General features: G+C 34.8%; 3 protein-coding genes and 1 long non-coding RNA gene across 4 annotated transcripts; 3 read left to right on the plus strand and 1 right to left on the minus strand.

Moving 5' to 3' along the window:
* Positions 1-2,573: 2,573 nt before the first annotated feature.
* Positions 2,574-4,820, plus strand: LOC119996204 (GDSL esterase/lipase At5g18430-like). Its single transcript, XM_038842753.1, has 5 exons — positions 2,574-2,865; positions 2,975-3,102; positions 3,351-3,593; positions 3,687-3,939; positions 4,376-4,820. Exons 1-5 carry the CDS (start codon positions 2,619-2,621, stop codon positions 4,606-4,608), a joined length of 1,104 nt encoding a protein of 367 aa, XP_038698681.1. The 5' UTR covers positions 2,574-2,618; the 3' UTR covers positions 4,609-4,820.
* Positions 4,821-8,573: 3,753 nt separating this feature from the next.
* LOC119997714 (GDSL esterase/lipase At4g28780-like) lies at positions 8,574-10,891 on the plus strand. The gene is made up of 5 exons (XM_038844891.1): positions 8,574-8,817; positions 8,908-9,035; positions 9,733-9,975; positions 10,275-10,527; positions 10,659-10,891. Exons 1-5 carry the CDS (start codon positions 8,574-8,576, stop codon positions 10,889-10,891), a joined length of 1,101 nt encoding a protein of 366 aa, XP_038700819.1.
* A 1,688-nt stretch (positions 10,892-12,579) lies between these two features.
* On the minus strand, positions 12,580-13,718 carry LOC119997715. Its single transcript, XR_005468069.1, has 4 exons — positions 13,364-13,718; positions 13,234-13,270; positions 12,985-13,025; positions 12,580-12,820 (listed from the first exon to the last, which is right to left on the minus strand). It is a non-coding gene; the product is annotated as an uncharacterized LOC119997715 (long non-coding RNA).
* A 3,881-nt stretch (positions 13,719-17,599) lies between these two features.
* LOC119997553 (two-component response regulator 24-like) lies at positions 17,600-18,488 on the plus strand. Its single transcript, XM_038844656.1, has 2 exons — positions 17,600-17,923; positions 18,189-18,488. The coding sequence occupies exons 1-2, from the start codon at positions 17,708-17,710 to the stop codon at positions 18,366-18,368; spliced, it is 396 nt and encodes a 131-aa protein (XP_038700584.1). The 5' UTR covers positions 17,600-17,707; the 3' UTR covers positions 18,369-18,488.
* The last annotated feature ends 2,064 nt before the right edge of the window (positions 18,489-20,552 follow it).

Consider the following 20,552-nt stretch of genomic DNA (forward strand, 5'->3'; position numbering starts at 1 on the left):
TTTAAATCACTTGGGTGATGATAGCCTAGTAATAGTGAATTTTTTAGGGCCAAAAAGTATGAACTCAGATATTGGTCATGAGTTCAATTACCACTTGAATCAATACTCTTTTGACCATGTGTTGAGCTTTAGCCTATCGTCATGTGAGAATTTTTTTGTGGGTTTGAGGGCCCAAATTAAATTTAATCTCATATCAGACGTTCAAAGTGTAAATTTATATGATGTTACCAAAAGAAAGAGGATTTTTTTTGGGAGTTTAGGCGGCTTTCTGTCTTAGATTTTGACGTGTTGTACAGCTAAATGGAGTCGAGCAATCACCCAATTTAGAAGCAAACTACTGTTTATCATGTGCTTCACAGTTGGAACACTATATATATATATACTCAAGGATTATATTATTTACTACTGTAGACATGGACAAAATTAATAAGGTGGTACGTAGTGACCTGTAATTAGGAAATGTATCACTATCAAAATTAATATTAAAGATAAGGACATGTAATAAAGCTATATATATATATTGCAAAAATATCAAGGCTTTTCGTAGAGCTAGAAAAGTCAGTCAGTGAGACAACCTTGTAACTAAATTGAAGTGGGTGTATAGATATACATGGATTATAATTGGCAGACAGCTTGTATGATCTATCTAGCTAGCTAACTAAAGTTTGTGTGTAATTGCTTTTACCTACAATTATGATCAACCAGCTTGCCTGAACGACACATAACCACATGATTCCATTATTTTCTTCGCAATATTATATATATATATATATATATATATATATAGCCTGTTAAAAATGGCAATTAATCAAATTAAACTAAAATTTAAGAATTTATTGGAGAAGTTGAGGAATTTGGAGAAAATTAACCTTAATAGGGTTTAGGATAAATAGATTAACAACTTAGGACATTATAATTAGAAAACACACATATATAGATTAGTGCTAATCATGGGTTATATAAATATCGACCCCTAAGATTATATCAAGCTAACGCTAGTTACATATAATTAAGTAACATTGAATTAGAATATTTTTTTGTGTGTTATAAAACTATAAGTACTCGTTGTGAGTTGTTGTATTAGACAAAGACCCGAGTAGTTGCACTTTAATGTTTTATTGGTTGGAACCGTTGGGTTGAGTTCTGTCTTCTAATCATTGAATTGGATGAGACTCTTTTCAACTCAGTCACTCATGTTCAAATTTTTTCAATTTGATCATCGAAAGAATGAATAATTATCTTTCGTGATCAGACCATCACCGGAAATACATTTTTGACAGTTGAACAGAAATGCCTTGTTGATATTAAAAAAATTATATTAACTAAACACACGTGCAATTTTTTAAAAAATAAAAAAAAAATAAAGCCTAATGCAATAGTAACCTTATATTATCCATTCCATTGTTGTTAATATTAAACAACAATACATAACAATAATGCAAATGAGCCGTTGGTTGAACGGCAATCACCTTGCATGTAAGGGATCATCCACCCATTAAGAAGTGGATTCAAATCTTACCCCCTCTCCAAACCCTTGTTTCAAAAAAATACAAAAAAAAAAAAAACTTACTTTTCTAGTTATACATTTATTTATTATTTACATCTCGTACATGGTCTTTAGTTAGTTTTCATCAATTTTGATATGTATTTATGTCAACATTTTGAGTTATTTTATGAAACCAAAAATCAAGATGAATGTTCATTGAATATCATTTCAATAAATTATATTGTTATAAAATATCCCTAAAAAAAATTCGGAGACGCTGCCCCCAAACCCCGCTAAAATTTTTCAAGCAAATCAAAATGCAGTAGCCTACACCATTATCACTTCTTGACTCCGCCTCTGTATACAACAAAACGAATCCCTCCTTGGCAATAAAATTTTAAGGTAAAAAATCTTATTAGAAGATGCTTGCGTTGGGTTTTCAAGTGAGACTTTCTATATTAGTATATTATGATATTTTTTTAAAACATTAGACGTGTGCTTAGTTAATATATTTTTTATGCCAGCTTGGTACTCCAGCTGTTAGGAATGCATTTTCAGGGATGGAGTGATCACGCATGATAAGAATTCATTTATTTCGATGACCACTTAATTGAAAAATATTAACCATGAGTGATTGAGTTGAAAAGAGTTTCATAGGTGAAAATAGGACTTTACTCTCTATTGGTTGTTGAATGAATCTAATAAAAGATTGATTTTCCAATCAAAATTAAAGAAATTGTTAGAATATGGAGGTGGATATTAATGCAAACTTTTCTTTTTGGAGCATGAGAGAAAGAAAGGAAAAAGACATTGATGTCTAACTCCATAATTTTTAGATAAATAACAAGAATAATGTCTATGCCCAAGTACCCAATTCTACTTATAGTAAACCTATTTTAGACAATTAAATTGAATACCTGAATTTTTTAACAGCACAAAACAATCTACATACACTAGAGAGTGAATGTATCTATGTACACAAGTAGTACTACTAGTTAATTAGCACTAGGAATGCATGCCTTGCTTTTTGTGGGCCTTACTTCACTTTGATAAGCTAAAAGCCACTCTATATATACACAATGCCTTTCCTTCACATGGCATTCATACATCAAGATATTTTGCTTCAAGTTCCATGGCAAGCTCAACATTGTCTCCATGGACACTTTTAGTTCTTGTCATAATGTCATTTGGGACTTTGGGTCCTAAACTTGTGGAAGCTAGAGCTTTCTTTGTGTTTGGAGATTCACTAGTGGATAGTGGCAACAACAACTACTTAGCCACCACAGCTAGAGCAGACTCTCCTCCTTATGGTATCGACTATCCGACCGGCCGGCCGACCGGCCGATTCTCTAATGGCCTCAACATTCCTGACATTCTCAGTTGAGTTTTAATTGAAATATTTCTTAACTTTTACTTCAATGTATGTGTAATATATTATTATTTTGGATAGACTAATTAATACTTGTTTTTGTATGTGTATGTATGAAGGTGAGCAAATCGGGTCGGTACCCGTATTGCCATACTTGAATCCAGAACTCACCGGAGAGGATCTTCTTAATGGTGCCAATTTTGCTTCTGCTGGAATTGGAATCCTCAATGACACTGGAATTCAGTTTGTAAGTCCCAACTTCTATCACTCATCTAGCATTAATGGAATTCGTGGGAAATATCATATATGGTTGGTTTCTTAATTTCTTTGGTACAAATGGGAGGCAGGATCACATGTATTGTACCCAAGTAGACTTTTTCACTTATGTCTATGCGTGCGGGCCTGACGACCCAAGTTTAGATCCACATATCCGATGTCCAAATGACAAACTTGTATGTTTACGGTTTAAATTATTTATTATTAACTGGATTGCAGGTGAACATAATCCGAATGTTCCAACAGTTACAATACTTCATACAATACCAACAGAGGGTGGCTGCTATAATTGGACCTGAACAGACTCAACAACTAGTGAATGGAGCAATTGTCCTAATCACTGTTGGTGGAAATGATTTTGTCAACAATTACTACTTGGTCCCTTTCTCTGCTAGGTCTCGCCAATTCTCTTTACCAGATTATTGTAGATACCTAATCTCTGAGTACCGTAAACTTCTAATGGTAATTAATTAATTACCTCTCTCTTTAATTACTTTCTTGCTACATTAATCATTGTTTTTAAAAAAATTAATCTCAAATTGTTTGTAATTTCAGAGATTATACGAGCTCGGAGCACGTAGGGTTCTTGTGACCGGGACCGGGCCGTTAGGTTGTGTTCCTGCGGAATTGGCAATGAGAAGCAGAGACGGGCAATGCTCACAGGAGCTACAACGGGCGGCATCCTTGTTTAATCCACTCCTTGGGAGTATGCTTAGAGAACTTAATAGCGATTACGGCGACGATGTCTTCATTGGTGTTAATCTACAAAGGATGAGCAATGATTTCATTAGTAATCCTCAAAGATTTGGTAAGTAATTATCACTAAATATTACTTTTGTAACAAGTAACAAAATTAGGGACCAATGTCAATAAATGATATGTATAAGTAATAGAGACTAAAACATTTAATTTATTGAGGGACCGGTACATGGTAGTTGGAACAAGAAAAGAAACCATAAATATTTTTTTTTCCTATAACTTAAATTGATTTTCAATTTGGAGATTCAAACATGTATTTAGGTAATGTACTTCTAAAGACTTGGTGTTCGTCTGGTGATAAGGTGCATGTTAGTCATGCTCTTTCACCAGGGTTCAATCGTCTCTAGAGGCATGAGCGCGTGCGCACATAGATTTTGTCCGTTAAATTGGTAATCAATTAATCGTTATGCCTAAACTCAAACCCTAAATCTTAATTTTTTTCAAGACCTGATCTAAACAATAATATATACATGTTATGTGCGCAGGGTTTGTTACATCAAAGATTGCATGTTGTGGACAAGGACCATATAATGGACTAGGATTGTGCACAATTGCATCAAACTTGTGTCCTGATCGTGATCTCTATGGATTTTGGGATGCATTTCACCCATCAGAGAAGGCAAACAGATTAGTTGTTCAATCCTTCATGACTGGTTCTCTTGACTACATGAACCCCATGAATCTCAGCACCATTTTGGCCATGGATTCCAAGATTTAAAGACAACATTAGCTATGGCATCCACAACAATAATAATGTAGATCTCAAGGAACATTTGATGTTTGGTGTGATTTTTCTGTCTTAATTGTGTTTTTATATATGGATATTGTCTTCTGTGAAGGCCATTGATGATATTCTTGTTTTTGGGACTATGCAATTTCGCAAGTGGTTGGTGTATTTCTTAAATTTGAATTGCAAACTATCGATTTCAATCCTCAATTATGCATGCATTGTCACCAAAAGCATGTTGTCGCAAACGGGGTCACGACGCGGACCGGCGATAGAGGATGAAAAACGTTTAGAGTCGCCACCAATTGGTTTAAGGTGCAATTGGACACCGCAAAGACCTGCGAACCAGAGAAAAGGGGTACGGGAATCGATTGAGTGTGAGGAAGGTGCTAGGCACCCCACAACTCCCGTTTGAAAACGGTTACCCTAATTAATTTAATGGCTATTGCATGGAAACTTGCTCTTTGCAAGATATAATTGTTTTGTGAAAAAGTTTGTATGAAAAATACTATCAACTTATGATAGTTTTTGGAAAACAGTTTGAAATATTACTATCAACTTTTGATAGTTTTTATTTAGAAATACACTACCAACTTTTGGTAGGTTTAATGAAAATACACTATCAACTTTTGGTAGGTTTAATTTTAAATACCAACTTATAATATAAATGATCTATTGAGAAAATGTCACCTATCAATTTAAATTATTATTGTCAACTTATGACAAACTTATAAATGAAATCAAATAAGGCTCATAATCCAAATAAAGGGGATCAACTAATGATTTCCTTAATTGAAATGACCTACATTCAATTTTAAACTCATACACTCATACTAAATCCAAATAATTAATGTCCAAGTTATGCATGTCAATGTGAATGAGATACCCAACATAAGGGCTAAATATACATAAGTAAAATAAAAAATAAAGAATAACTCAAACAAAATCCTAAAATTACTCAAGCTGTACTTGATCCCGGCCCAAATAGAGTTCAACTCGACCCAAATGGAGCCAAGCCCGGTCCACATCGCAAACCAAATACAAAGATGGGTCAAATAGGTATTCAAATATAATATCAAACCAAATTCATATATAAAAATTCACATACACATATAAACATATATACAATATACACAACCATACCATGTACACATACACACATATACACATATAAAATATACACGCACAAACCCACGGTATATACACCCACATATATACACTGTATATATATACACATGAACAAAACCATATATACACATACAACATATATATATACAGTCAGACAATATATATATATAAACGCACCACCTGTACACGCACACACACTGCATATAATATATACACACATACATATATACATATAAACTCATATATACACACATATATGTGTCTGAAAGAAATGGAGAAGCCACCGTATATCAAACATCAAGAATCCGAACCAGAACCAATATAAACAATAAACAATATATCAACAAACAATATAAACAGTGCAGATATAAACGATAAACAATATAGGACCCGAACCAAAGGCTATACAATATAAACGACACAGAATATAAACAGAGGCAAGTATAATCAAAGAAACCGAACTAGCCAACACAGATCAATCGGATTGAGTGCAGGGTATTACCTTCCGTGAAGTAGAACCGAGCGACTTTCTCCCTTTCTACTTACTCTGTACAATGCTTCTCTATCTCAAGAGCACCTTTTGTTTTTTTTCCTTCTTCTTGTTTGTTCAGCCGCTCTTCTTACACCAAAAGCAAAAACCTTTTTTTTTCTCTCCCTCTCTTTTTGTTGTGCGGCTCCCTCTTTTTTGTGTATGTCTCACGCCTCTTTCTTTTCCTCCCCCTCTCAATTGTGTCTCCATGGGACCGTCTTACGTCCACCCGACTGTCAATCCACCCTTGTTAAAAACCGTTCGATTTAAAATATAAGTTTTGGAAAAGACCATCATAACCTTCACATATAATTTTAACACTCTTATTCTAATGGGGTGGACCATCCACTCTTTTGAAGAAGGTGGACCTTAGTAAAATCCTGTCTCCATGAGACTCCCTCTTCTTCCTTTTATATTATGAGACTAAAACCCTATTTTTCTCTTTTTACCAAAATGCCCCCCTTAAACCTTATTTCTTATCTCTTTAGAAACCCTAAGAAAAACCCTTTTTGTATTTTCCATTCTTTTTGCAAAACCCTAAAAAGTTGGCACATTTTCCTTTTTAAGGTTTTATTTCCAAAATCTTTTAATTTCTTTATTTTTTTGTAACGGCCCATCCCGCAGGATCCAGCCGGGCTCATGGACCGCTACCCCCAACCCCTCATCACTCTCAGCCACAGCTGCGAAAGGTAGGTTGTTAATGAGAATCGATCCCACGACCTCTCACCTTTTAACATAGGTCCCTCAGGCACACTATGTCACCAACTAAGCCATGGCTTAGTTGGTGGCATAGCGTGTCGTTGACTCCTATGTTAAAGGGTGGGAGGTCGAAGGTTCGGCTCCTATCAACAACCTACCTGTATCGGCGTGTGCAGGCGTGCCTGTGTCTGGGTCTGGCACGTGGTGCAGGTGATGGGTTGGGGGTAGCGGTCCATGGGCCCGGTTGGATTCTGCGGGATGGGCCGTTACATTTTTAGATACATTTTAGGGTTTAATTGCATTGGACTTGGGCTTGAATTTTTATGGGCTTATGGTCCAAAAACGGGCTTTTACATATTTGTAGGCCTGTGAGCCCAAGAAACAGGTTTTTAGGTATTTATTATTTTTATGTTCTTTTTCATTTTATTTTTCACTATTTTTACTATTATTATTATTTTTTAATTCTGCCGGACGGAAACATGTTACTACACATGTGAATTGACACTATCCCATTAAATATGGTACACCACATCAACATATATATATGACATGGTGTATCAGAACCACTGAATAATTTCTCGATAAAATTGGAGTCAAAAGGTAAACCGTTGACTCTTCTCCCCAATTTGCCTATAAAAAGACACCAGTCACTAGTAGTTTGAGACAATTAAGAAGTGACAAAATTATCATTAACCTTTGATAAAATGGTCTTCAAACATTATATACACTTTATATAGCACCGAGAGGATTTTTTTAATTAAATAATTAGCATCTATAGATTAATTTACATGGCACATAACTACAATCTCTCCATATTTTTCTTTTTATTTATATTTTTTTATACTTATGCATTAAGGAACTGCTTTAATTAATGTTGATTGACCTTTATATCCATCCCCAAACACACACGAGGGATAGCTTTTGTTTTTTTTTTTGAAAATACTACTGAGTAATATGTTTGCGGTTGGACTTAAATATCTCGTATAATCAATTTTCAAATCTTCCAAACACAATTTGGTTTACAAAGCCAAACTACAAAATACTTGAATTTTGTGTGATTTTCAGTGTGTCATGAACATAGAAACTCAAGATAAATATGAAATTACCAAATAAAAATTTCAAAGTTAATCATATCGAAAACATGCAAGATGTACGCAGACCTTACCCTCACATTATATGGATATACTGTATCTAAGAATTGAACCTGTGACATTTAGGGTACCCTTAGAACTCTAACATTGGGTCACATATTCGACTGTAACCATAGCTAGACAAATGTAGAGCAAAATTTTGTTTTTCTGTTACTCACTCGTCGTGCATGATTGTCACTTGTACAAAAAGACTAGCAACGATCTCAAAAGAAATTAATTGAGTACTTTCAACACTTGTGCAAAATAATCTACACAAGTTATTAGATAATCGATACAAATGTAATGCATTAGAGTACATTGACTTTGTGCAACCTAATTACTTTTCTTTATTACTAAGAGACTCTAGTCTACATATACAAGGCTCTTCACTTGCAACATTTGGTTCATAAGATTAGGGTTTTTTTTTTTTTTGCATAAACTGATCAAGTTCAATGGCTACCAAGAAAGTAATGGTTCCATGGATGCTACTTTTGTGCCTCATCATGGTGTTTGGAGCTTTTGGTGCCCAAGCTGCTGGTGATAATAAGCCGGTTAGGGCTTTCTTTGTGTTTGGAGATTCACTTGTTGATGCTGGCAACAACAATTTCTTAGTCACCGCTGCTCGAGCCGATACGCCGCCTTATGGCATCGATTATCCTACTCAACAGCCGACCGGCCGGTTCTCTAATGGACTCAACATTGCTGACATTATCAGTTAGGGTTTGCTCTTCTACTATCATAATTAATTTTGTAGATTCTCCTTTACATGCATGTATATATGTTGTTGATTATCATATTTTTTAGGTGAGAAAATCGGGTCGGAACCAGCATTACCATGCTTGCATCCACTTCTCCATGGAAATCGGCTGCTTATCGGTGCCAACTTTGCTTCTGCCGGAGTTGGAATCCTCAATGACACTGGTATTCAGTTTGTAAGTAGTCCAATTTTCCACTCTTATACACCAGCTTATTAAGAACAAATATAATAAAATTGTTGGGATTCAGTATGGAGTCTATTTTGTGTGCGGTGATCCCATTCGATGACCTGACCCAAAAAGATTGTTGCGGATCCCTTGAGTGGATTTTCGGGAGGTTTCTGTGAAACAGAGGTGAGGGTCGATAGTTCCCAAATCAGAGCGCTCACGGATAAGATTTTGTAGGCCTTTAATTTAATTTTCGGCCCAGTTGTTAGGTGTAGGGTTAGGATATATAAGTGTGATTGTAATCCTACAGTCGCATCTCGTATTATTTCTTCAAAATAGTGAATACTCTCTTCAACTCTGTGGGGATAGGCACAATTGGCCGAACCACGTAAATCTTTGCGTCTTGTTTTTCGATTGCTTTATTTTTTGCTTATTGTCTGTTGTTGATTTCGTTCCCAACAAAAACAGTCCTACTAAAAACAACTCAAGTAATCTGACTGCGCCTTCTGTCGGGACAGCATGTCTTCTGACTTGACTCTGAATTACACAGATCAGTGGATGTCCAGACAGAATCTCAGCTTGTCCGGACAGCAGCTCCACAGAGCCTACAAAAACGAATAAAATTAAGATTATCTGTGTTTTGGGTTAATAATTTTGCTATCTCATGAAACTAATTTAGAAATATAATACTACATTTAAATTGCAGGTTGAGATAATCAGAATGTACGACCAGTTGGATTTCTTCAGAAAGTACCAAAGAGAGTTGATTGCTCATGTAGGAGCAGATAAAGCTAAAGAGATCGTCAATGGAGCACTCTTTCTTGTCGTTGTTGGTGGAAATGATTTTGTGAACAACTATTTCTTGGTGCCTCACTCTGCTAGATCTAACCAATTCTCTTTACATGATTATGTTCCATTTCTCATATCCCAGTTCAAACCAATTCTCACCGTAAGTTCCTTTCTTTAATTACTCTCAAAAGGCTTTTTTTTTTTCGATCGTTGAACGAATCTGATAGGAGACTATAACCCTAAATAAATAGAAAACCGAATTCGTAGTAAACGAGAAAATAATCACAGAGATTAGAAAACAATCTAAAAGACTATAATTTCTATAATTAACACTAATATTCAATGAGAAAAAGAAATAATTAAACTAACTCTCTTAATTAGTAAAGTAAATTAGAGAACTTTTCCTACGTCAATTATTCATATTCAACTGTACCGATGTGTGTTGAGTTGTTATTGCAGACTTTATATGATTTGGGGGCACGTAGGATTCTTGTGACGGGTAACGGACCGTTGGGTTGTCCTCCGGCGGAATTGGCTGCGCGAAGCAAGAACGGGGAGTGTGCGACAGAGCTACAACAAGCCGCGAACATGTTTAACCCACAACTCAGTCAAATGCTTAAGGAACTTAACACCAATTATAAACGTGACATTTTCGTTGGTGTTAATATGGATATCTTGCAAGATGACTTCATCACCGACCCTAAAAAATATGGTACACTACCCTACAAAAATCTTTTACTATTCAGTTTGAATTTGGAGATATATATATATATATATACATATACATATATATGTATTGAAAAGGCATGTATGTATATGTTATGTGTGTGTGTGTGTGTGCAGGATTTAGTACATCAAAGGATGCATGTTGTGGGCAAGGAGCTTATAATGGGGTTGGATTCTGCAATCCGACGTCGTTTGTGTGCCAAGACCGTAACCAATATGTGTTTTGGGATCAGTATCACCTGACTGAGAAGGCAAACAGGATTGTGGTTGATAAGATGATGTCTGCTTCTGCTGACTTCATTTTCCCTATGAATCTTAGCACTATCATGGTTATGGATGCCAAAGTGTGATAGAAATAGTACTCCCCTTTTGCTTGGAAGAAGAAACAATGTGTATCTAGGAATAATTTGGGTCCATATATCTGTTTTTTGTTTCTTGTTTTCTTCAAAATTTCAATATGATTATCAAAAATTATTATTAATTATGGGCAGAGGCGAATGCGTTATTTTATCTCATGGGTAGAGTTATGCGGGGATTCGAGGTAGCACCCCATAATTTTTTTAGATTATTTATCAAAAGTTATTGTTATGGGATTGAGGATTGATCAAGTTGTGTTAAAAAAATCAGCTCAAACACATCAAATTGATATTATACATTCTAAGCCAAAGGACTTAGATATTATCATGGGCCGGTCTAGGCTCAGTTACAGACGCAACGGAATTAAAGCTTTTTAGGCCCAATAAATTCATGCGACCAACCCAATACATCAAATAGTACTGAAAAACACAAAAACAATAAAAAGGCAATTTCTTAAATTGAAAATGAACTTAAATATAGCAAAGTTTACAAACAATTTAAATGTGGTTCTTTTATTAAATAAGTAATTAATTGTATACCAATAATTTGGATTAGACAATTGCTATAAATCAAAATAGAAATAAATATTGTATAAATAAACTACTTATGGAAAGAAGAAGTTTCTTTCTTTGAAAAAAAAATAGGTGCTTCTAAATTCCAAGCTTAATTGGATAATCCTTATAGGGAATATCTGTGGTTTATTAAAGCAATATAATCCAACAATTATTTTACAAACCATTTTTTTTTTGTTTTTGAAAGGTTTTACAAACCCTTTTTGGTTGCTTGTCATTTTGATATTCGTAGCACTATTAATGCAATTATTTCCCTAATTGCATTATTCTTAGAGATAAAATTCAAATATAGAAAAATATGTGGAAATAAAAGAGAGAGATAAGACACAAGATTTAACAAGGATCCGCACAACATGTCTACATCCTCGGGCGAAGAACAACGAAGAATTCCACTAATATGAAGAATATTTATAAAAGAGATTAGCTCTTGATGAACTCAAGAACTAACCACTAAATCCTTTTGTTTAGACTCTCAAACTCTCACACCCCAAATCTCTCTTTTCGGCTTTGTCTTATACACACCAAAAAGTTACACAAATCTTAACTCTTATAGGCTACTCAAAAACACAAGGGAAACTTTTTGGGATCAAACAATCACTACACCAGAATAGATTTTTACTGGCGTTTATTTTGTTCTTTTACGGCAATTGTAATAGCCGTGAAAAGTTTTACCGGCGAATAATCTTTTGTCGGTGAAGGCTTCGTCGGTAAAGGTTCTACCAGCGATTCATTTGATTGCTGGTAAAAACCTTTGGAATCGCCAGCATAAGTTAAACCATTTCCCAGCATTTGCAATTGCCACCAAATGTCGACTGAATTCTACATGTATTCAAGAGTTTTACCGACTATTGCAATTGTCGTTAAAACTTGAACCTTTTCTGGCATTTTTTATTGCCACCAAATGTTGGTTCATTCTATGTGTGGTTATGAGCTTTACTGACTATTGAAATTGTCGTTAAAAGTACAACCATTTACCGACATTTGCTTCAGGCAACATTTGCTGTTGAATTTGTAGCAGGACTAATTGCATAGTTGATATAAGAGATCTTTAATGACCATTTTAATCACCACTAAAAAATCATTAAATTTGAGTCTGGTTTGCATGCTATGAAAGGAATCAATTCTATGTAAAATAAAAGGTAATTTTTTAATTCATGACATCATAAAAGGTAAAACTTACAAAATAACTCTTAACATTGAGTAGCCAAATATTATAAAGAAAATTCAAAATAGAATCATTTTCACTGGTGCTTAGTCTCATAATAAATATCTTCTCCGAAGCATCCCAAATAGAACACAAAACATTGTTGCAAAGTCTTCACAACTGAAAGTTATCATTTTTAATCTGACCTGAAAATAACACAAAAATATGTGATTACAAAACCATAACCATGCCCACAAATCCAAACCCTACAAAATATGTAATAGCACAAAATGCAAACCTCAAATAAAACCATAACCATGCCCACAAATCTAGTACCCTGCAAAATATGTAATAGCACAAAAATGCATACCTTGAATTTTTAACCATGCCCAAAGTACCAAAGTCCAAACCCTGCGAACATGGTGCCAATGCACCACACATCCAAAATTTATAGCACAAACATCCATGTATTAACTAAGAAAAATACAGTCTCTCCAAGCACTACTAAAATCAATAGCAACGTGGTATACTTGTCAATCCTAATAGAGTTAATAATATCTTAAATTCTTCAATAATAAAGGACAATATTTAAGAAAATACCACCCAACTATATTCTTACCTCATTCTTTATCAAGAGGACTGGATGCATCAGGAACCTAACATAAAAGCAATAGATATAATTTTGTCACATATACAGATGCATGTTACTTAAAAACTAATATACCAAGCTCCATAAAAGAACAATTTACCTCTCTATTGGATGCTCCATTAGATCCAGAAGTTCCAAATTCAGAAGGAAATATCTTACTCATACATGCTCTGAAAAATTTAAGTTCAGATTTCATATTGTTCATTTCATCAGCATGTCTTTGTTCCATCAATTTCATTTCATCCTTTAATTTTTGGATAGTTTCATCAGTTGCTGCATTGCAATTTGAAGTTTCTCCTTGTTCAAATGCTGATGACCTCCATAAACTTGTTACAGTTGGACCAAGTCCTACCCCACACATTCGACCATTCCTTTCAGGGCCCATTACTTGGGAGTACACATCACCTTCCCAAGCAACACTCTCTGGAGGTTGCTCGATAGAGTCTGGAGTTTGACTTAGCTTTTCCAACATTATTTCCTAAACACATTAATTAGGGTAAAAATTTTTCCTTCAGAAATCAAAAATCATTCCAAGGACAAAGCACAACATCATTCCAATTTCCAACATGTATATTGAAATAAGTTAAGATTACTTACAACTCTTCTGGCTGACTCTTGGTCAATTGGTCTCCCATCTTTACGGTCCTTATGCGTTTCAATAAATATTTGAGCTCGTGATGGCTCTACCCCATCCTTAGCCTGGTAAGAATCATTCAAAATTGAAGTATTTGCAGAAATTTGTACATACATATTATTCACAATCACTTAAGTATGAAGTACCTTTTCAGCCATCAAACATGCAAAACTTTTCGATCCCGCTGTGTGAGCCATAGTTTGTTTTGCGCGATTTATTTTATTTATAGCGCTGCGTTTCTTACATAATGCAAAAAAGTATAAACTATGATATATAAATCCCTTAATATCGATCATGCTATATAAGACTTAATAACTATCTTAATGTTTATCATTGTACCTTTGATTTATCTGTTGTCCATATTTGGATCAGTCCATTCCATTGGCATGATACAAATAAAAGCACTTGGCATGATACAAATAAAGCACATAAGAAAGTACAGTGAAGTTCTTGCACCCAGAATATAATTCTGTATCAGCATCTTCTTGTAATCGTTTACGTTTTTTGGCATGTGAAGACTGATTAGCTTGTTCTTGTTCTTGTTCTTGTGTAAAAAATCCTTCTGCAGTTTGTTCTCCTAAAGCTTCTCCATCTATATTCATATTCTCATTTAGGTTGTTCACTCCTAAAGCTCCCTGTATCATTTCATTCATATTATCAACCCTAAATGTTTCTTGTTCTAGATGATGACCTTCAATAGGATTCGACCTTGACTCACCATGGTGATCCCAAACCCTGTATCCCGGCATAATGCCAATTACAACTAGATGATCATACACCTCTGCTCTGTTTCCATACTTGTAAAGCACACATTGCTGACACGGACATGGGATTTTTCCTCCTTCTGGTTGACTCCTAAATGCAAAATTAAGAAAGCTCTCCACTCCATCAGTATAAACTTTGCTAAGTCTACTATAGTCCATCCATATTTTACTGTTATAATTCCCTGACATGTTACACTAGTGAAAGAATAAAAAAAAATATATTAGATTTCTATCCCTTAATTTTGCATATCAAATATATAATATGAGACATAAAGTACATTAATATGTTTAATAAATTCATTCAAAACATCGCAGAGAAATCAACACAAATTAAGCTTTGAATAGTCCCAATGAACTATAAATCAACGCAATCTAATAGTTTATTTAGCAGAAGCAGTTACTATTCTATAAGAGAGTGATCACTAGAAATCATTTAAAACCTAGAAGGCTAGAATAGATCGTCAATGCACAAATGATCCTCCAATTCAACTAAAACCATGAAAGGACATACCAAAATCTGCAAAGATAAAGAAACATTGAAATTGTTGCTGTCTTACCAGAGCTTGCACAACACAGACGCTCAAAGGATGATGATGAACAATTTTTTGTCTCTGCCACCACAGAAAGTGCAAAAAGGGCCCTGGCAGTGTTCAAAAATTGAAGAATAATCAATGAGAGTTAGAGTACTTCGTAATGCAAATAGACTATCTTTAGTTGGGATAGGAATTTTTCGATGTTATTGACAGACATAGATGAATGCAATGAAATTCTAAGTTTAAAATTCAATAAGTCCACTCATGGGCATAAAGTAAAAAAAACTTTCATCAAACAATTGTCAGAAAAGTGAATCCAACATTTTGCTTTTCCAATTTTCTCCGAGTGATGAACATGTCAATAGCTTGAGAGATATTCTAGTGACTATGTTTACAAATAATCACCTCCAATTCTGTAAGAAAATTAAATGTGCCAATGTGGTTGTTCACACACTTTTCAAGAATGACTTGGCAGAAAAGTTCTGATATAGTGCACAAAGCTTTACTTTGATGGATTTATGGCCATCTAGTAGGGCCAAAAAGCAAATAGCTTTCAGTGATAGAGTCATGGAACCATCACTTGATTTCTATATTTTTTTGACATGAAATAGCGATCCAACCTCTTGGAGTAGTTAAGATGAGCTTTTTGGCCCTACTAGATGAACTTGCAACGCTAATTGTCACAGTTAAATAAAATCCACACTTATATATGAACAAAAACCAGCAAGATATATACATACATATTTATATGTGAATCAAAGTTTATTTGAGTAGCAGTTGAAATATCCTATCGGAGGCAATCTGAATAACTTTGTGTATCGAATGAGCAATTCTTCGCGTGATAGATCGATACAAAGTATTATTTAACGAAGAAGAATTGCAGAAGAAATAGAGATAGAGAAGAACAAGAGAGTCCAATTCTCAGTATTCATTAAAAGAGTCTTTACAGATGTGAGACGTACCTTGTGGTGGGCAACGATATCGTCTCCTTAGTCTTCGTCGTCGCCGCCTTGGTTCCCGTCAAATTCGTTGCTGTCGCCTTCGTCTCTTTCGCATTTGTGAATGTTGTGGAATGAGGGGATTGGAATTTGTCTCAAACGAAAACAATCCCAGCAAAATGAAAAGGGGATTTCAGCTAGGTTTTCAATCGGAAACAATCCAGCAGAATTAAGGAAGGAAATATTATTTTTGACACAAAAAATTTATTTTTGAAATAAAATTATCTAAAATAAAGAGGGAACGAAATACAATTTCGCGCCACGAACGAAAAAGTGAATGTTTTGGACTCTTCACCTGGGCCAATACTGGCAATTGATATTGCCAGTATTGCCCATCTCAAAATAAGTTATATAAAAGTTATAGTGGCAAATGACTAAAACGCTAGTAAACAATTGTCGGTAAAAATCTATTCTGTTGTAGTGAATGGACTTGGACTGTGTACTGTGGAGTCAAACTTGTGCCCAAACAGAAACTGTGCATGCATTTTGGGATCCATTTCATCCATCAGAAAAAGGCAAACAGATTGATTGTGCAACACATCATGAGTGGCTCTACCAAGTACATGTATCCAATGAACCTTAGTACCATTATGAATTGTTTTGACAGGTACATGCATTAAGTCTCTCTCTATCAGGTCTCCACCTTTTTATTGGGCTAGAAAGTGTCTATGATCAAGACTCAACATCACTAGCTACCAATCTTAGAGACAAGCATTTCCCTGTTAAGAGAAGAGCTAAAAACATTGAGAAGTGATAGAGTTCCCCAGTCTCAATAGTCATGAGTTGGAATTGTTGACTGAAAAACCCTCAAGGGTCCATTTGGTTCCAGAAAAAAACATCCTAGTTATGGTTAGATTTTCAAAATCTAACCAACGAGAGTTGACTCAATTGATAATCGGTTAGGTTAGACATATGTGTGTTTAAGGTTCGATTTCAACTGTAAACATATTTCTCTCCGGTATTTCAAAAAAAAGATTTTGAAAATCTATAATTCCTTAGAGTCTAAAATTCACATTTAATGACGAAAAATCGTAGACTATCCTATTCTAAACGAATTACGAAGTCCCGGGTCCATTATGATCTATCTAAAGTGGGAGAGAATTCAAACTCAATCTTAAAAGCAAAAACTTTATTTTACCTAAAAAGCATAAAGCCGCCAAACTAGGAATATTACTTTGTATCTAGTTAGATAATACATGCACTTAAGAACACTCTCAAAAACTTTTGAGAAACAATGATTTCTGCGAATCTGAAAATATATTTTTAAAGGCGAAAAATCCAAGTTTTAGATTACACACATACTGCTAACTTTTTGCTTTTCTTTCAAAGGAAAACAATCTGTGGGCAAGTTAGGATCTTTTCATGATTACTTCAAGCCCTAAAGTTATTACTTTTGCAAGCATTTTCAGGATCAAATGCAATGTGTATGAGAAACCACTTTCCTCAATTTTGTATATAAAACCCTAGCTAGAGAAGTAATATATGCAATTACATTGTATACCATATTAGCTAAAAATGGTGTTCCAGAAAGGCTCTGGTTTGAATCTTTCGGTGCTGGTTGTCGACGATGACGCGGTTATTCGGAAAATCCACTCCATGTTACTTGAGAATTTGGGGGTAGAAGTTCAGGTCGCTCTAAATGGACAACAGGCCGTTGAGCTCCATCGTCTTGGATCATCTTTTGACATTGTTCTGATCGACATGGAAATGCCCGTCATGAATGGTCCTGATGTATGGTTTATTTTCTAGGTTTTCCGTGTTCTCTATTTTCTAGAAAACTTTTTTTTTTAATGTTTTCAAACTGTTTTTGAGTGATTTCTTGTTTCTCGTGTTTTCTAAGATGAACAATCAAACGTATTTTCTGTGTTTTCGGTGTTGTTTGATGTTTTCTGATAAAAAAATAATATGGAAAATAAGTATACCAAATAGGCAAACATATAATACTCTATAATTTCTCTAACATTTTATCTTTTTTTTTTTTTGTGTTACTATTTAGGCGACGAAAGAGCTGCGAAAGATGGGGGTTGATTGCTTGATTGTTGGAGTTACTTCCCATGCTTTGTCCTTTGAAAAGGAAGCTTTCATAGAAGCAGGAGTCAACTTCTGTTTCGCAAAACCATTGAATGTTCAGAAGTTAGGTTGCATCCTTCAAGAGCTTAGCAAGCCACACAACTAACTTGGCTAGCGAAGATAATGGACTTATCTGTGATTTTCTTTTTTCTTATGAGACCCATGAAAGTTTCTTTCTTTATTTATAAAATGAAAACAAAAATCGAGTTTATTTGGCCCTGCATAATCATTTGGTGTTTAGATTGTCTTATACAAGGAAGTTGGCTTGGTGGTAAGTTGCCAAAATTAATTGAGGTTTTAGTTCAAGTCTCACGTCGAACAAATCTCTTTGGAGTTAATCCCATGGGACAAAGGTCCTATAATTAATTACATGACGTGCGTGGGATGGTGGGACTCATGTGCACTGATTTTACCATGTAGGGCGGCATCTAATATGATTGTATCTTGAATGGATTCCTTGTTAAAAAAAAAGAAAAAAAAGAAAAAAGATTGTCCCACTCTTTCCAATGAACTTAAATTATATGGTGTTAATGTGGAGAGTAGAATTTGGTCTCCGCGAATCTAATTCATCCCTTTCTTTGTATTTATTTGATTTGTTTAGGGTGATTGTTTATGAACTGAATTTTAAGCAATTGCAATTATGTAAAGTTACTTGAAATGTCCTAAACGAATTTCAATTGAAAATATATTAAAATCCTATTAAATGGTAATTAGTTTTTATTTTTAGAAACGGGAGAGGGGGACTCGAACCCTAGTCACGAGTATGATAGACACCATTTTTACCACTTCAACTAGTGACTCGGGTGTAAATGATACATATCATAACATAATTCTTTAATTAAAACCATCAGAGGACATAATTCTTTAATTAAAACCATCAGAGGTCTGATTTGGTTACTGTTTATGCGCAGGTGGTGATAAAGTTTGCTTGGGGGGTGGGGGGGAATCATTCCTGCTTGAACCAACCAGAAGCAAATGGAGGTAAAGTATCCAATAATTAGGATCCAATATGTCTAAACATGGCAAATAAGTGGACTCTGGGTCCCAACAAGGATATTTTATTATCGTCCTTGTTAAATAATTATTGTTTTTAACCGAGAATCACATCATACTGTTGATAATTTCTCCAATTTACATCTAATTGTGCGACCAATTCTGCCATAGGTTGGTTTTCCGCGCACTCCTCCTCCTGACTTGGTAAGATAACACATACAAATAACCCTGAGGGGTAGCTCAGCTGGTAAGACCTGGACAGTTATACTGACAGGTCCAAGGTTCGAGCCCCCAAAGGGCCACTGGAGGCTTACATGGTCGTTAACTTCAGGGCCCGTGGGATTAGTCGAGGTGCGCGTAAAGCTGGCCCGGACACCCACGATAATCAAAAAAAAAAGATAACACATACAAATAATTCACTCTCAGGACATTCCACCAGAGCGCATAGAATTTTTTCCAACTGACAATAGTATAAGTTAGGCCAAAGTACATATGACCACAATATATTGTTCTGCGTAGGATGTCCAAGATGACAAATACAAACGTCAAGACTCCTTAGGCCTTAGCTGCCTGAGACCCGAGTCCAACTCGCAGTAGTCGCCGGAGTCGCAGTAGTGCTGCCATTCAATTGAATCTGGTGTTCCAAACATGGTCCCCAATTTATTCTTTTTCTGAATATTATTGGCCAGTTCATGTGAATATTCTTATACCACTACTTACTTACTTTATTTTAAAAACATTTTTTAGGTCTTTGTATCACCACTTTTTTTGGTTAAAATTAAGAACCATTTTATGTGAAATCAAATGTAATCACTATTTGCATTCGTTTCCGTAATTCATTTTTATCCTAAAATTTTAGTTCGACTATATGAATTTATGAGAAAATAAACTGTAATAACTATTTATATTCGTTTCCATCATTCACTTTTATCTAGAATCATACTTCCTTCATCTATACTGTTGAATCCATATCTTTTTAAATCTTTTGTGTCGGTAATTGTGCTAATATTTCGTTACTCTTAGCAATAACACCTCGAGTGCTAAGTCTAGCTTCTCAACATGAAAGATGCTATTTCAATTTTCAACGCATAAATGACATCTCGATCGAAATGCTTTAAAATGATTATGCCATGTTATTTTAGTAGTTAAAATCATAGTGCTAAGTTTAGCATCTCAACATGAAATATGATATTTAAACACATCAATAACACCTCGATCGAAATACTTTAAAATTATTATGCGATGTGATTTTGGTAGTTAAAATCATATAACATCCCATATAGATTTATACCATTTT

Source organism: Tripterygium wilfordii, chromosome 4 (assembly GCF_013401445.1).
Source record: "Tripterygium wilfordii isolate XIE 37 chromosome 4, ASM1340144v1, whole genome shotgun sequence".
Lineage (NCBI taxonomy): Eukaryota > Viridiplantae > Streptophyta > Magnoliopsida > Celastrales > Celastraceae > Tripterygium > Tripterygium wilfordii.

Excerpts from the sequence above, each read along its gene's own strand:
- LOC119996204 (XM_038842753.1), top strand. The coding sequence starts at position 2,619 with ATGGCAAGCTCAACATTGTCTCCATGGACACTTTTAGTTCTTGTCATA. Across the intron at positions 2,866-2,974 it reads CAACATTCCTGACATTCTCA|GTGAGCAAATCGGGTCGGTA; the intron begins GTTGAGTTTTAA and ends GTATGTATGAAG. Across the intron at positions 3,940-4,375 it reads TAGTAATCCTCAAAGATTTG|GGTTTGTTACATCAAAGATT; the intron begins GTAAGTAATTAT and ends TTATGTGCGCAG.
- LOC119997714 (XM_038844891.1), top strand. The coding sequence starts at position 8,574 with ATGGTTCCATGGATGCTACTTTTGTGCCTCATCATGGTGTTTGGAGCT. Across the intron at positions 9,036-9,732 it reads ATGACACTGGTATTCAGTTT|GTTGAGATAATCAGAATGTA; the intron begins GTAAGTAGTCCA and ends TTTAAATTGCAG. Across the intron at positions 10,528-10,658 it reads CACCGACCCTAAAAAATATG|GATTTAGTACATCAAAGGAT; the intron begins GTACACTACCCT and ends GTGTGTGTGCAG.
- LOC119997553 (XM_038844656.1), top strand. The coding sequence starts at position 17,708 with ATGGTGTTCCAGAAAGGCTCTGGTTTGAATCTTTCGGTGCTGGTTGTC. Across the intron at positions 17,924-18,188 it reads CCGTCATGAATGGTCCTGAT|GCGACGAAAGAGCTGCGAAA; the intron begins GTATGGTTTATT and ends GTTACTATTTAG.